The 16658-nt window shown below is 40.6% G+C and overlaps 1 protein-coding gene and 1 non-coding gene across 11 annotated transcripts in view; both read left to right on the top strand.

Annotated features, from left to right (window-relative positions):
• SLC4A8 (solute carrier family 4 member 8) overlaps positions 1-16658 on the top strand; it is an 89047-nt gene that overhangs the window by 41063 nt on the left and 31326 nt on the right. For 7 of the 10 annotated variants that reach the window (XR_013521888.1, XM_002752480.8, XM_054238533.2 and 4 more), the window contains 5 exons: positions 4475-4649; positions 5258-5391; positions 6167-6412; positions 9227-9332; positions 9910-10071. Coding sequence is in view for 7 of the 10 variants with exons in the window: in XM_002752480.8 (XP_002752526.1) it covers positions 4475-4649; positions 5258-5391; positions 6167-6412; positions 9227-9332; positions 9910-10071 (823 nt within the window). In the remaining 3 variants the exon portion in view is untranslated. Of the gene's footprint in view, positions 1-4474; positions 4650-5257; positions 5392-6166; positions 6413-9226; positions 9333-9909; positions 10072-13241; positions 13322-16658 lie in introns of all 10 variants that reach the window. The other 3 variants (XR_013521889.1, XR_013521890.1, XM_035256736.3) reach the window with 2 other exon arrangements.
• On the top strand, positions 1117-1247 carry LOC118144681 (small nucleolar RNA SNORA24). Its single transcript, XR_004729431.1, has one exon. It is a non-coding gene; the product is annotated as a small nucleolar RNA SNORA24 (small nucleolar RNA).

Raw genomic sequence — 16658 nt, 5'->3', positions numbered from 1 at the left:
GGTATTCTTGCAATGGAAGGGCCACTGAAAAGAGGGAGCAGCCTCCCCTTTAAAAAAACATTTTCTTTAAAGTTGGGAGAGGTCTGAATTGGGTGGGGAGGCCTGAATTGGGTATCGAGAGACAGTTCAAGGGAAGCATGTGTCCTTAGAAGGGGTTCCAGGATTGACTCTGTCCTAAAGGAGGTGGTAATTTTTTCAGGAAAAGGTTTTGAATATGGATTTGATATTTCAAAATTACAATTTATCTTTTGGACATAAAGGGTGTCCACAACTTAGTAACTTAGAGTTTGAAAGTAGCAGAATTTGGGCCAAGAAGGTTTCCCTCAAACCAATATCTGTGCAGAGGTGAGATTTTAGGTTGCTATTGGTGCCAAAGAAAATGAATAGATAAGAGGGGGTCACTTATAATCAATTCTGCATGGGGGTTTGGGAGACCATTAGATTGGATCTCAACAGTTATAAGATCTTGGAAATGGTGTCTGATGTCCCCAAGAAAATCCCATATTGCTAGAATCATCATCATATGCTTATTCACAAACCCCAAGTATCTTAATTCACAAATTCAAATAGAGTTTGAAAGAGTTATCTCATAATGTCAAGTCAGGAACTTCTGGAATTGACAAAAAAAGCTAAAAGGAAGCTCTAGGCTCAGAGCTTAGTTCTGCTTGATATGGGAGATGCTTCCTCTTTCTGAGCTCCTGTCATTTTCCTTAGAGCCCTTAGTAAAGGGCCTCAAGCCATATGACCTTCCTCCCGGTGTAGCACCTTAGGCAGGGTGACATAATGCCTGCATCAAGGATCACAGTTCCAGGCCAGGTCTGGCCTCTTTCTCAGTCTCAAATTATATGGGAGGTAAACGTGAGCCTTTTTTGCATATGGACATGCTCTACGTTTCTGTACTTTCCTGGACTGTACAAACTAAAACCACATTAGCCTGGGTTTTATAATTCTTCAGACTATTAGTTGTGTTTCTTTGAGGTGTAAAACTGTTTTATGCTTGCCATGCTTAACAACATTGGAGCAAAACTTAGAAAACATCTTAAGGAATATTATCCTTGTTGGATGGAGATGTATTTGAAGGCAGGGTGAAGTAGACTCTAAGAAGGTGGGAAAGGACTCCATGTATCTTTGGGACCTGTCAGCTGTGGCAGTCTCCCTTCGTAGCCATGGAAGAGCATATTCTTGTTTATTGGCAAAGCTGTCACCATTTAATTGGTATCAGATTCTGACTTACACAAGTAACATTCTTCACTGTTTAAAAAAATAAAGAAGGTGGGAAAGGAGACAAAATTAAATGGTACTCTGAGTTCTGTATGATCTGACCCTCCAAGCCAGGGTTAAGACAGATCTTGAACCTCCCTGATATTGACTAAGGCAGGGATGCCATAAGTTACAAAGAAGAAAGTATGATGAGAGTGTTCCTAGGCCAGAAGCTCCACAGCAAGGAGGGTGCCCTGGAAAGGGGTTTTTCAGGGTAGATTTATGTCCCTTATTGGGGATGCCACTTTTGGGAAGGGCCGATGGAAAAAGAATCAGGAGCTGCTATCTCGGTGATCCCCCCCACACTTCAAACAGGTTTCTTCCAAAGCATACCAGACAACTGGATGGCTGGCCTGTTTCTAAAGCCCTCTAGGGAAGGGCTCCTTAAGTCAATGCTCCAGAGCCTAGTGACCCTCTACGCAGGTAAGTCCTTTCTTGCATCAAGCTTAAATTAAGCTCATATCCCTGTGTGCCTCCTGCCCCAGAAAACTTGAATGTGAAGGACAGTGTTGAAAGGGAAAGGAAATCCCAAGTACAGATAGAAGCATCCATGCCTGACGAATATCTGTTGTAGATATGCAGTCATAGTCTGATTTTATACATGAATGATATAGGAGTCTGATTCCATAAAGTGTTCAGAAATTATTTTATTAATTTATAGTTATAACGTCCATATGAGCCTCAGATCTTTCCCTGGCTTTTAATCACTGCTAGATGCATAGATGTCTTCCCTTTCCCTTTCTATGGCTTCTCAGAAATCACATAAATCTTTTGTCTGTTGTTCACAGACACTCCTGTCCTCCTGTGTCTAGGGGCTGAGTAATCATGGCAGCATCTCAGGTAGCCTCAGAGAGAGAGAGAGTGAGAGACAGAGAGAGAGAGAGAGAGAGAGAGAGAGAGAGAGAGAGAGAGAGAGAGAGAGTGTGTGTGTGTGTGTGTGTGTAGGGAGTCACTATTATACAAGGAGATTCTTCTCACAGAATTGTGCTCTCCAGAGGAAGGTGACTGGTAATGAAGGGATAATCATATGGTAATAGGATGCTATGTTAGCTAAGAACCCAGAAATTCTTGAATCTTGCCCCAGACAAATGACTGGGGCCTATAAGGTTATTGATGGGCTGTTTAGCTAGAGGAGAAAGACAAATTGATGCTTTATTATTAACTGAAGTATTGGTCTCAAACCCTGAGGCAGAACTCTTATGATTTAGGCTAAACCAGGTAGATAGCTCCTTTACCTAAGCTAGGTTTGCCAGACAGGCTAAAATTAAGGCAGGTCACAGGCTGGCTTTGCTTCTCTTCCCTACGCCCAAACCCAGATTATGATGTTACTGCCTTAAGTTGAGGTGAATCCCAACTACACCCACCAGAAAGAGCAGGTGGATAAGTGTCTGTCCTGTGTCCACCTGCACACCCATTGTACTAGCTAGATGAGAGAGAGTGTTCAAGGGGAAACTGCTGGCTAGACCTTCTCCCCTTGCATACAGATCCCAGGCCTCATCATATTCCTTCAGGCTCCTAGGTAAGAGAAGGAAAGAAAGAGCTGACCAAGCCTCCTTCCATGAGAGAATAGCTTGTGGGTTTTAAAAAACAGCTTTTTATTATAGAAAATTTTAAACATATTAAAAAAAGAGAGACTAGTTTAATGAACCCTCATGTACCCATCAACTATTACCAACATTCTGCCAATCTTGTTTCATCTATTTCTTCCCACTTAATTTTATTTTTATGTTTTCTAGATTATTTTAAACCAAATCACCGACATTTTACCTGTAAATACTTCAGTATGTATCTCTTTGATTAGGACATCATGCCATTATCAAATCTAACAAAGTTAACAATTATTCTTTAAATTGTCTAATGCTCAGTTCATATTAAACTTTTTATGATTGTGTTAGCAACATCTTTTTAGAGTTCATTTGTTTGACATAGGAGTAAATCAAAGTGTGCGTTTGGTCATTATGTTCCCATTCTGTAGTAGTCCTTCTTCCTTGTTTTCTGTGCCATTGATTGGTAGAAGAAGACAGGGGATTTGTGCTATAAAATGCTGAGTGGCTCTTTCTGTTATTCACCTGACAACCCTTGTCCTGGTGCAGTGACTCCACTCTTAAAAAAAGTGACTGAACTGGGAGCACATTTCCTCCTTAGTGTGGGAGATCTTGGTCTTGGTCTGTCTCATCTTTGAGAAGAGGAAAGAGGCCCTGAAGTCCTGCCACCAAGTCCTGTTGATCCTACCTCCTGATTAGCTCTCAAATCCATCCACTTCTTATCCTAATCTATGCTCCATTCATCATACTACCACAAGAGTGGTCTTTCCAGAATGTGTGTTTGATGATGTCACCCCTCTGTTTACAGTTCTTCAGTAACTTGACATGCTATTAGGATGAAGTTTTAATTCCTTAAAATCATTTACAACGCCCTTTTGACTTAGCTTCTCCAGCCTTGTCTGTTGGCATTTACTCTTCACACTGTATTAGCCACTCATATCTCTCAGCACCTTGACTTACCATGCACTCTCGCCTCTAAGTGTCACCCATGCTGGCCCCTCTGCCTCATCTGGCTAACTCCCAGTCCCTCCCTGAAGTCATGGCTGAAATGCCCCTCCCTGCTCTATGCCACCATGGCACCCTCACAACACTGCCTGTCTCCTGCACTAGACTTGGTCCTGGAGAGCAGGGCTGTTCATGTCTTGCTCATTGCGGCATCTCTAGTACCTGACACAGTGCCTAGTACCAAGTATCTGCTCCTACTTGTCAATTGCATGAATGAATTATTATGCTAATTTCTCACAAGTAAGGTGAGTAGTTGTTCAGAGTAAGAAAGTGCATGTGATAGGGTCTTTTTATCTAGAAAACACTTAATAAAACTAATAATTTTAATACCTTAAGTTGGTTTTGCACATTTCCTCCTAACAGCTCAGAATCTAAAGTTTGAAGGTAATACTTGCTTTCATGTTAATTTTTTTGAAATTTTTTTCATTAAATGGATAATATGCATATCTAAATTAATTATTTGTATGTTTAGGATATTCATTCAAATTTACCATAAGTTATACCCTTGGTTGCGAAGAGACTCTGCTGACCTGAGAGTGATATCTGTACTGGGCCAAAGTCTTACCTCTAAACAGAGTGCATTTGAAATGCTTTCAAATGTGTGCTGTTCACATGCTTTTAGGAAGAAGGACTGCATTAGAGGCCTGTCTACTGTGTTTCCACAGGCTATTTGGGGGCTTGGTGTTGGACATCAAGCGGAAGGCCCCCTGGTACTGGAGCGACTACCGGGATGCACTCAGCTTACAGTGTTTGGCCTCCTTTCTGTTCCTGTACTGTGCCTGCATGTCACCTGTCATCACCTTTGGGGGATTGCTTGGAGAAGCCACTGAGGGACGCATAGTAAGAGTCCTTAACCACTTCGAATGGTCCCAAACAAGAACTAAAATATTGTGGCGGCAGCCAAGTCCACTGGGGGTGAGGGGGAATTACCCGGTATAGGACTGAAGAGATTGGATTTTTCCTCTGAATTATCATGGTCTTCTGACATCATACCAAAGAACAACACAGTTCTCTCTTTAGAACAGACTCTTCTGCTTGAACATCAGCTTCAGTAGCTGGTTGCTTAGTTGAGTTTTCTGTTGCCTCAGTGATGGAAAATGGATATATTGAAGCCATTTTAAAATAAGATTTAAAGTGACTCTGTATGTGAGCTTGTAGTGTGAATGGTATCACTGTGCTTTCTATATGTTTTCAAATACTGAATTGAGTCACTGAAGAATAGGAGTTAGTTAAGGAATGATGTGTCAGTAGATCTGGGCACCTGAATTATTAAAGTAGTATCTGTTTACAGGAGTATTAGATGGTGTGTACATATCACTCTTGCTAAGATGAAATATAAGCAAATGGCCATCAGGGCACACAGGAGAGCTAAGTCAGGAATGTACCTAAGCCAACGTTACTCGTATTGATGGGCTATGGACTCAGTGATGACTTTTTTTTCCTCTTAGAGTGCAATTGAATCCTTGTTTGGAGCCTCCATGACTGGGATTGCTTATTCCTTGTTTGCGGGACAGGCTCTCACCATCCTGGGAAGTACTGGGCCAGTGCTTGTGTTTGAAAAGATTTTGTTCAAATTCTGCAAGTAAGACATTTGTTTTTCTGAAAATTCTAACCATATTTAGTGATTATGCTGCCAGGGTTAAATTTCAGGGTTCTGTTTGAATACAGACAGGCAGTATGATTCTGGATTGTAAGAAACCTGAAAGGATAACAACATTTGGTCTGTTGTCCTGCCCCTAGGTAGCACCATACCAAAAATAGCAGATCTCCTATTCTTAAAGAGCTTGATTAATATCCCTCAGCCATTATTGAAGCGTTGACTTTTTATCTTTAAAAAGACTTTTCCTAGCTACTTCAAACTTCATCATTTCCATTGCAAGTCAGTTTGTAATTTGGCCTAATATCCCCCTTCATATATATGTGTATGTATATATGTGTGTATACATACACATATATTGCTAGCGATAGTGGGGCACAAGAGTGCTCTGGTTTTCCTACTTTTCCTATACAGTCTTCTCTTTTTTCCTTTTATATTTCAAGTAGCAGCGCATGGGACTAGGGCCAGCCCCTTTTTCTCTTACTACAAGGATAAGATCATAATTACATTAGGTAGTAATGGCAGGAATGTATGAGACAATTTCTTTTTTCAGTTTTCCTATCCTTGCCCATATCCTGTGAAGTGAATATGTATCACAACTGTGCCAGAGCATTATTTAGGAGTAAAATGCATGCAGTCAGAATTAGGATAAATTGGGTTCCAGTGCTGGTTTAGATGAGTTGAATTAACCACATTTCTGACTCCTTGTCTCTTAATACCATCAATTCATGCTTTCTGATGAACTTTGGTCTTGTTTCAGAGACTATGCTCTTTCATACCTCTCCCTGCGAGCTTGTATTGGACTGTGGACCGCTTTCCTGTGTATTGTCCTTGTGGCAACTGATGCCAGTTCCCTTGTCTGCTACATTACCCGTTTCACTGAAGAAGCATTTGCCTCCCTAATTTGCATTATTTTCATCTACGAAGCAATAGAAAAACTGATTCACCTGGCAGAGACCTATCCCATCCACATGCACAGCCAGCTGGACCACCTTAGCCTCTATTAGTAAGTGTGCTTTCTGCTTAATTTTAGAAAATTGAGCAAAGGACCTGAGTTTAATTGCTGATATAGAGTGCTAGGCAGTGCTTACAGCTTCTAGTAAAGAAGTGTCTTGCCCTTTGGGAAATGGAGCTCAGATATGGATAAGGAGAATTGGAGGGCTGCCAGAAGAGAACAATCAAAAGTGTTGGCAGAGAAGATCGACTGAAAGTGAAACACAGAGGGTACTCAAGAAGTGCTATCCAGACCAGGTCTTTGGGTTCTAGGCACCGACATAAAAATAGGCAACAAATGTAGCAGGGAGAATTTGAATTAATTATGGGGAGGAACTTCTTTTTGCAAGGATTTGTGAGCCCCTGGACTATGTGATGAAGTGAGAGAATGGACTCTTTTCTCTTTTTTTCTTTCTTTCTTTCTTTTTTTTTTTTTTTTTTTTTGTTAGCCCCTTTGTTGAAATGAAGGATTCTCTTTTTCTGAAAGTATGTACAGGCAACTCTTAGGAATTATTAGGTGAAGCTTTATTAATAATTCATTTAAGATCCTGAGGCATCTCATACTATATCATAAAGATCTAGAAACCTACTTACTTCCTAGATTTCAACTCTGGAGATTAGGATTTCTTTATGTGTTCAATATGGTTTGGATCGTCTAGAAAAGAAACATAGTATCTGACTGTGTTTTCAACCATGTAGGACACTCTGGTCCTATAAACATTTCTTCTCTTGAATAGCATTCTCCAAATTATGACTAAAGATCCTCTTCCCTTAGCTCTGTACATCAAGTTCTGGCTGTACAGTTCTGATGTGGAGGATCTGGTTGTGAAATGACAATTTCAGTTCAAAACTGCCTCATAAGAGAGAGTACACTGCCTGGATGCATCTGCCAACCAGCAACAGATAGACTTTCATCTATTCTAGTTATTCACTCATTAACCTTTTAAAAATCAGAATTAATAAAAAATTTATTAGAACTCTATTCTACTAGAAAGTAAATGATCAGGGAGTATAATCTTCAATGCCTAGTGAATTGGCTCCTGTTGGCATTGGAGTTCTTATTTCTGTAAGGTTCATTCTCTGACCTCTTTTTATCATTAATTTCTTTGTTTAACAAATATTGATTGAGTACCTATTATGTACCAAGCACTGTTTTAGGCCTTGGAAACATAGTGGTAAACATGGAAAGGATCTGTCTTTATGAGGCTTATATCCTAATGGGAGAAGACAGGCAAAGTGACCAACCCTGGATTGAGTAGACTTTGGTTCCAGAAAGAAATTTGTTAATAAAGCTCAAGATGAATTTTTTTTTTAGTCTCATTCTACTGTTAGTTCATGTGGTGCTGATGTGAAGCTAGAACTCCTCAACTCTTTAAATGGTTTTATGTTAATATGTATGGAATTGATTTTTTAAAAACAGACTTTATTTTTTAAAGCAGTTTTAGATTCATAGCAAAGTTGAATAGCAAGTAGAGAGAGTTTGCATATTCCCCTACCCCAGCACACACATAGTCTCCCCCAATATCAATATCCCATACCAGAGTGGTAAGTTTGTTATAATCAGGGAACCTACACTGACACATTATTGCTGCCCAAAGTCCATAGTTTACATTAGGGTTGGCTCTTGGTTTTGTACATCCTATGGATTTTGATAAATGTATAATGACATGTATCCTCCATTATAATATCATACAGAATGCTTTCACTTCCCTAAAAATCTTCTGGGCTTCACTTGTTGCTCTCTCCTTCCTCCCAACTCCTAACAACCACTGATCTTTTTATGTCTTTATAGTTTTGAATTTTCCAGAATGTCATAGTTGCAATTATATAATATGTAGCCTTTTCATGTTGGCTTCTTTTACTTTGTAATATACATTTAAGGTCCTCTATGTTTTTTCATGACTTGGTTGTTCATTTCTTCTTAGTGCCAACTAATAGTCCATTGTCTGGATGTACCATGGTTTATTTATTTGGAATTGATTTTTTAAAACCTAAGTATAGGTTTTAAAGCTTTATAGCTTTCCCTATTACTTTTCACTTTGTCAGTTTCTTCCTATTATTCTAACCTGTTGAGATCTTTTTGAATTTTAATTCCATCATGCCATATCTTAGAAGGCATGCTTATTAAATTTATAGACCATACAAAGTTAGTGAGGATGGCTGTGTCAGTTGACCATATTGGGAGCCATGTCAGGCATGAAGCATGCTGGGACTGGGAGGCAACATGGTGGCCAATGGCATAGGTGTGGTCTGGTCTGGTCTGGTTTGGCTGGAACAGGAGGCCTGGGGAAGCTAAAGGAACTTCTAGGTCTGGCTGTACCATGAGTAGCCAGGGAATGGCTAAGGTAGCGGGATATTCGCAAAGGTAACAAGTGTCAGGAAGTGCTTACATCATGACTCCAGGAGACTCTGAGCATGATGAAGGGTATAGGGAATAAGATATTCAAGCTTGGAGGAAGTTGTTGAAAAGTAAGTGGGATATCGAGACCTCCTTGTGATGTAGATTAAATTTCATAGCAAGAGCCTAAGAGATAGAAATTGGGCCAAAAAATATTCAGGACTCATTCTGGGCACATCAGATACCAAACATTGTTGTCAGCACAGTTTAATCCAAGATCCATGGGATGATTTGCGTCCAACTTTAGTAATGACCAACTGAAAAATTAGAATATGTTTGGGCCTACAGAGGGAACTCAACCCCTCAGGTCTGAAGTATGCAAAGGAGAAGCAAGGCAGCTCCTGCAGCTTTTAAGCCAGTTGTGTCTAAAAGCATTTAACTGAGTATTTGGCTGTTTTCCTCAGGAATCTTTTTAATTTTTCCCCTCAGCTGCAGGTGTACTCTCCCAGAGAATCCAAACAATCACACCCTGCAGTACTGGAAGGACCACAACATCGTGACAACAGAAGTCCACTGGGCTAATCTGACTGTCAGTGTAAGTCTGGGAGCTGCCCGATGTCCCAGCATTGTGATCACAGGTTTAGGAGGGACTTCTATGTGAAAGGGAGGAGTAGCCCTTTGGCAAACTCTAGCATTTACCAAAATAAAGCTTTTTTAAAAAAAAATTCTTACTTTCTTTTATCCTTTTCTTGTACATAAGGGGAGAAGATTACTCTTCTCTTCTCTCCCCCTACATCCTACCCAGTGACTGTGTGCTAAGTATAGGTGGGGATGAAACCATGCAGGACAGGGGGCAGATCCAGACATGTGGGGTTGAAGAATATTCAAGTTTGGAGGTCCTCTGTGAGAACAATACAAGTTGCCAGGGTCCTTCTGGAGCCTTGAAAGTAGTGTTTGTTCAGAACAGTTCTGGTTCTATGTCTTAGGACCATAAGTAGACACCCTACTTGAAAGTGGCCTGTGCAAGACAGGACCCTGCAACTGCATGAAGGTCAAGGTTGCAGCCTCTGCTCCCAACAACCATGGGATAACAGTGAATGGTGGCCTCAGAGGAGACAGCTGTTTATTTGGTTGTGTCTGCCTTTCCTCATCAAGAATGTTTATTCCTCCAGGAATGCCAGGAGATGCATGGAGAGTTCATGGGATCTGCGTGCGGTCATCATGGACCCTACACTCCTGATGTCCTCTTTTGGTCCTGTATTCTCTTCTTCACCACCTTCATTCTCTCAAGCACCTTAAAGACATTTAAGACGAGCCGTTATTTCCCGACCAGAGTAGGTAACATGTTCATGAATTTCTTTTATGTTAGAATCAAATATAACAGAACCTTTTCTCAGCCTCTGTCCTTCTTATGGGGTTGATTGGCCGGGTGGAGAGCTCCAGATGTCCTGATGAGCCACACTGGCATTCTCACCTAGTGTCTGGCAGCCTCTTTCATTGATCTGTGGTTAGGAATGAAGGGTTAATACTTAAAACCTTTTTGCAATTAAGTTTAAGTTGGTAGTGATGCTTTTTAAGAGTAATAAAGTCTTATTTCCAGAATGCTGTTACATTTCATTTTCAGAATGCTGAGACACTTAGCACACAATAGCTACAGCTGGCTCCTGAATACAGTAAATTGTGGTCGTCACCTTGGATACTTTAGAGGACCCAAAAATCTTCTCCCAGGGATGGCGTTTGTAATAGCTTATGACAATGACTGCAGCGACCAGCATGCTCTAACTTAGTGTGTATGACTGTTTGAAGCCTCTGCAACCTTTCCATGATGCAGATAGCATTGTTTGTGTTATGACCAAGGCTTTTGTCAGTTTTGCCAGGGCAAGATTAGAGGCTGAGTGTGGAGTAGCTACATGGGCCATTTATTTGAAAGGGAGCTTGAGAAGGTGGAGAGTGGCTACCGGAACCTCATCACAGAAAGTTAATACTGAAAAGAATAAACACATGAATTATTTACATTCTTCAGTCACATGGAAACTTCTATAATAAATGACCATTACATTTGTCATATCAAAACTATAAAAGGAAGATGGGTGATGTACAGTGACCACAAAGTTTGTGCCACAGAAAGGTCCCCTAAAGACTTGGGTTACACATACCTTTACCACAGTATACCAAGCTAAACCTCAAACATACGAATCAGTGAAAAGAAGCCACATACCCTTTTTTTGAGACAAAGTCTTGCTCTGTCACCCAGGCTGGAGTGCAGTGACATGATCTTGGCTCACTGCAACCTCCACCTCCCGGATTCAAGCGATTCTTCTACCTCAGTCTCCTGAGTAGCTGGGACGACAGGTGTTCACCACCATGCCCAGCGAATTTTTTTTTGTATTTTTAGTAGAGATGGGGTTTCACCATGTTAGCCAGGATGGTCTTGATCTGTTGATCTTGTGATCTGCCCACTTCAGCCTCCCAAAGTGCTGAGATTACAGGCGTGAACCATTCCGCCTGGCCCATATACCTTTTTAATTTGCCAAAAAGGTAGAACAGCCTTATATGAAGAAATACATTGGGTATTTGTAGTTTATTTAACGAATACAATCAGGCCAGTCGTGGTGGCTCACACCTATAATCCCAGCACTTTGGGAGGCCAAAGCAGGTGGATCACCTGAGGTCAGGAGTTTGAGACCAGCCTAGCCAACATGCTGAAACCCCATCTTCACTAAAAAAACAAAAGTTAGCTGGGAGTGGTAGCACAGGCCTATAATCCCAGGTACTCGGGAGCTGAGGCATGAGCATCACTGAAATCCAGGAGGTGAAGGTTGTAGCGAGCTGAGATTATACCACTACACTCCAGCCTGGGTGACAGAGTGAGACTCTGTCTCAAAAAAAAAAAAAAAAAAATTTTTTAAAAAAGAGAGCACAATCATTTGATGCCATCTGAATGAAATAGAACTAAGAAGAAATTTGTATTAGTGATGATACACTATTCTAGATAGTTTTTATAAATGTTTAAGGAGAAGATAATATAAAAAAGGGTATTCATTTGCTGGCAAGAGATCTACCATCAGCACATCAGAAATAGGGATGTGCTCCCAGTCTATTGGGGGAATGGGTGGTAGTGGCCTTCAGAGAAACCTATTAATGTGGCCAGTGGTGTGGCCTGACCTGCAATAAATGAAAAACCTTCTTGGTGTTTCATAGAGAAAATCAGCTATTGGGTGGGGCTTTATTTGTAGCTTTTAAAAAAATTGTATGCAAATAATTTCCGACCTATACATGTATAATACAGCATTTTCAAGAAAAGATATTTTTAACTTAAATCATATCAAAATTCATATGATGATACTGTGAATGTGTGTGAAAGTGTGTGAGACCTTTACAGTTGACTAGAAAATCTGTGATGGTTTGGTTTTTAAAGGCTAAGCAGTTGGTATTAGGCAAGTAAATATTTTAATGAAACTGTAACTCAGGAACAGTTTAAAATATTCGCTTCCCACTTAGATTTCAAGGAGTAAAAAGGGCTGAGTTATCAAGTGTCAAGAATTTACTTGGGTTTGTGACATTTGGTGGTACAACGCCAGATGCCCATAGCAGCGTAATATTGTACTTTGCTAAAAGTAGATGGATGAATTCTCTATTTCTCAGTAGCCATTTCCCCAGAAAGTATAATGTTTATTTTTAGTTAAAATAGTTAATCTTGTTTTACCATACCATATGATAACTCCTTGGTATCATGTGAAGTGCTCCAAATTTGTATTTTCTCATCTCTGAGCTCTTTGCCTGTCTCCATTTCTACATTTTTCTGGGGCCAGAGGCTCATCTCTGACCTTTTTTCATGTATCACCTCCTGATTTTACTTCACTGCTTATCTGCTATGATCTGCAGTGTTATTTTGGACACATTAAGAATTTCAGATGTGGCTCATGTCTATAATCACAGCACTTTAAGGGAGGTCAAGGCAGGTGGATCACCTGAGGTCAGGAGTTCAAGACCAGCTTGGGCAATATGCTGAAACCCTGTCTCTATTAAAAATACAAAAATTAGCTGGGTGTGGTGGTGGGTAACATGTTGAAACCCCGTCTCTACTAAAAATACAAAAATTAGCTGGGTGTGGTGGTAGCCTGTAGTTCCAGCTACTCAGGAGGCTAAGGCAGGAGAATTGCTTGAAGCCAGGAGTTGGAGGTTGTAGTGAGCTGAGATCACTCTACTGCACTCCAGCTGGGCAACAGAGCAAGACTCCATCTTAATAATTCATAGGCAAAGAAACTTTATATAATATTATGAAAGACCATCCTTTCCATTTTGGTTATTGCAGTATTTTAGTTGCAACCTGGCATTAAATTAGAGTTTCAAATGTGATAAAAAGTAGAACGATGGCGTTCTATAATTTTCCTACTGCTCTGCACCAAATTCCAGAGTCTCTGGAGTTTCTATTTCAAATTATTCAGTAGAATGTAAAAGGATTTATTGCTGTCTGCTTAACATATATTTGTTTGGTTGAAAGGATTTTTTCAGAAACTGTAGGAAAACGAAGCAGAACCACCAACTGGGTGAAATAAAGCACAAACACTGGATTAGGATGTGGTGAGTTGTGAACAATCAGGATTCTGGTTATGACTGGGGCCCCTGTCTCATAGGAGCTTAATGCAATGTAAGCGAGGGACACAGTGTCCAAGGCCCATGGCCTGGAGCCCTGGATGCTGGCTGTGGACCTTGGGCAAGTCCCTCATCCTTCCTGTGCCTCACTCTCCTCATCTGCACAATGATGTGATGACACCTGCCATCTCTTTCCAGTCTTGCTTCAAGCATGCAGTGAGATCTGATATGATGAACCAAGAGTAGAAGGTGGTGTGCCATGGTGGGTCCTAGTTGAGCATGCTTCCTGCCTTCTCTTCTCTGACGTCTTCTTCAATTTGGGGACAAATGGGAATAGCAGAAGGAGGGGAGCTCATAGTGTATAATTCTCTACTAAAGTGTGCCTACTGGTGTTACCTTCTAATGTTGAATTGGATTTTCTAAAGCAGCCCCACTTTGTTACTGAAGTTGCTGACTCCTGTGGAAATCCCCCTACTAAGCAGCCTTACAAAATCCAGTCCCCATAGAATAATGACTCCACACAGGCATCAAAAATGGGTTGTCCTCTATTATGTTACAAAGCCTTTTTGGACTATGGAAGATGATTGGGTATTTGGATTGAAATGTGGACAAAGGACCTGGGTGCGGTGGCTCATGGCTATAATCCCAGCACTTTGGGAGGCCAAGGTGGGTGGATCACTTGAAACCAGGAGTTCAAGACCAGCCTGGCCAACATGGTGAAACCCCATCTCTACTTAAAAATACAAATATTAGCTGTGTGTGGTTATGGTGTGTACCTGTAATCCCAGCAACTAGGGAGGTTGAGGCATGAGAATTGCCTGAGCCCAGGAGGTTGCAGTGAGCCAAGATCATGCCACTACACTCCAACCTGGGTGATAGAGTGAGACTCAGTCTCAAAACACCTGTAGTGAAAAATGTGAACAAAGATAGCATGTATATTTTGAGCAAAATACACATTTTATAATAAAATTGTATAAATAAACTTTGTAAAATCGATGGTATAAAATCAGTATTAAGATTATAGGCTATACATTATCTAATTTCATGAAGTAGAAAAAGAAATTCAGCCCTTCTTATGCCTAAACATATTGTAAGAAAGTGTATTATGGCTGCCCTTTTTTCTGCCTCACAAAACAGAGGGCTGTTTCTACAAGGCAGTTTTGTATACGTTCTATTCTTTTGTTTGTTGGTTTGTTTTAAAACAGAGTCTTGCTCTGTGGCCAGGCTGGAGTGCAGTGGCATGATCTCGGCTCACTGCAACCTCTGCCTCCCGGGTTCAAGTGATTCTCCTGATTCAGCCTCCAGAGTAGTAGGGACTACAGGTGTGCGCCACCACGCCCAGCTGATTTTTGTATTTTTAGTAGAGATGGGGTTTCACCATGTTGGCCAGGATGGTCTCAATCTATTGACCTCGTGATCTATCCACCTCGGCTTTCCAAAGTGCTGGGATTACAGGCATGAGCCACCGCATCTGGCCAAGTGCTATTCTTTATTTCAGTTTGAGAGTTGGGGAAAACTGGAGCAAATAATGAGTTTCTTTCTTGCTTAAAAATGTACTTATATGTGTGTCTTAATATATATAAGGTAAATTTCCCTGGAATAAGAGTCTAGAATGTGCTGCTTAATTTTACACATATATGTAGACAATATTATCTGTGAGTGAAAAGTGGAATAATATGTGGATGGGGTCAACTGTTAGGGGGGGGATCAGCCTGTTAGGAGTCCTCTGTGTGAGACATGGTGGTATAATTGTGAAGTTCTCACTGTATGCGGATGTTCACGTGAAAGATAGTACTTTCTTTCTATAAATATCTTTGATTTCCATTTGTATGGAATTCCAATGAACATATATTTGGAAAACAATGTGTCAAAGTTTGTATTTTGTTCATTGATCTAAATGCCTGTGTAACTAATCAGAAATCCAGTTTGTCTCAGATTGGGAATTTTCTTTTAAAGGAAAAAAGAATACAGAAAAGACTACTGGAAGAATCATGTTCAAATGACATTTTACATCAATGTTGCTTCAGTATTTTGGAGTTGACGAGGCGGTTTTCTCCTATCTACAATAGAATGTGCCTGCTGCTTCTCTGTTGCCCACTTTGGGCTTGCAGGAAGTACAACGGGAATAGTTTGAGCCTTTTGCTTGCTTTATAATTTATTCCCTTTACCTGAACAACTGGGTTTGTACCCTGACTCCACCTTAAGTGTGGTAGGTAGGGTCAAGTCACTTTACCTTTCTGGGCATTTTTCTTTAAAACCAATGGGTTAAACTAGATGAGCTCAGAAGTCCCTTCCTGCCCTAACATTCTCTTCTATTTTTATTTTCTTGCGGTTACTGTTAGGGTCAGACATGTGAAATATGAGGGACCATTTAGAGATTTAATGTTATATTTTTGGATTATTAGAGAGTATACACCTAATTTTAGGACCTGTGTCATTTTTAGCGTCCCCACCCCATTTCTATTCCTGCTCCACTTGTCTTTCTTTGTAATCATCTCATTCTTTTCTACTCTTGAAACTCACAACTTTGCAGTCCATGAGTTACTTTGCTACTGTCCCCCTCAAAAACAAATATATTTAAAACACCCTCCTAGAAAAGCCTCCCAATCCCTTCAGCTAAATCTGTAACATTCTTAGAATATTTAAAAATTTTAATTCAGCTAGAGTTATGATCCCCAAACAAGTGCTGACAAAGCTGTCTATCACATAAAGGATGTCTTTTTCACCTTGTAGGTATCATTGTTGCTAAATCACATCAGTACAGGCCTTCGGTGGGGAGACAGCAAGGGGCAGGGGCAGGACTAGGGGATGGGATTAGATAAAATTGTGATTCTATCCTTTCCTTTCGATCAAAAATCCTCGGTTTAAAACAAGGTTCTGGGTCAAGCACAGTGGTTTATGGCTGTAATCCCAGCACTTTGGGAAGCTAAGGCAGGCAGATCGCTTGAGCCCAGGAATTCAAGACCAGCCTGGGCAACATGGCATAACCCTATCTCTACAAAGTACAGAAACAAAAAAATTAGCTAGGTGTGGTGGTGTGCGCCTATAGTCCCAGCTACTCAGGAAGGCTAAGGTGGGAGGATCACTTGAGGTCAGGAAGGTCAAAGCTGTCGTGAGCTGTGATGGCATCATTGCACTCCAATGTGGGCAACAGAGTGACACCTGTCTCAAAAACAAAACGAAACAAAAACCAAGGTTCTGTACTCTTAAGTTGGTATATAAATGAGCTGCACAGTGTCACAGAGATTTCCTACTCAGTATATCACTCTGAAAGAGTTTGCATAAGATTCTCTAGACCTGCAGTATTTAATGTGGTAGTCCATAG

Source organism: Callithrix jacchus, chromosome 9 (assembly GCF_049354715.1).
Source record: "Callithrix jacchus isolate 240 chromosome 9, calJac240_pri, whole genome shotgun sequence".
In the NCBI taxonomy this organism is placed as follows: Eukaryota; Metazoa; Chordata; class Mammalia; order Primates; family Cebidae; genus Callithrix; species Callithrix jacchus.
This window is presented reverse-complemented; position numbering and strand designations above follow the sequence as displayed.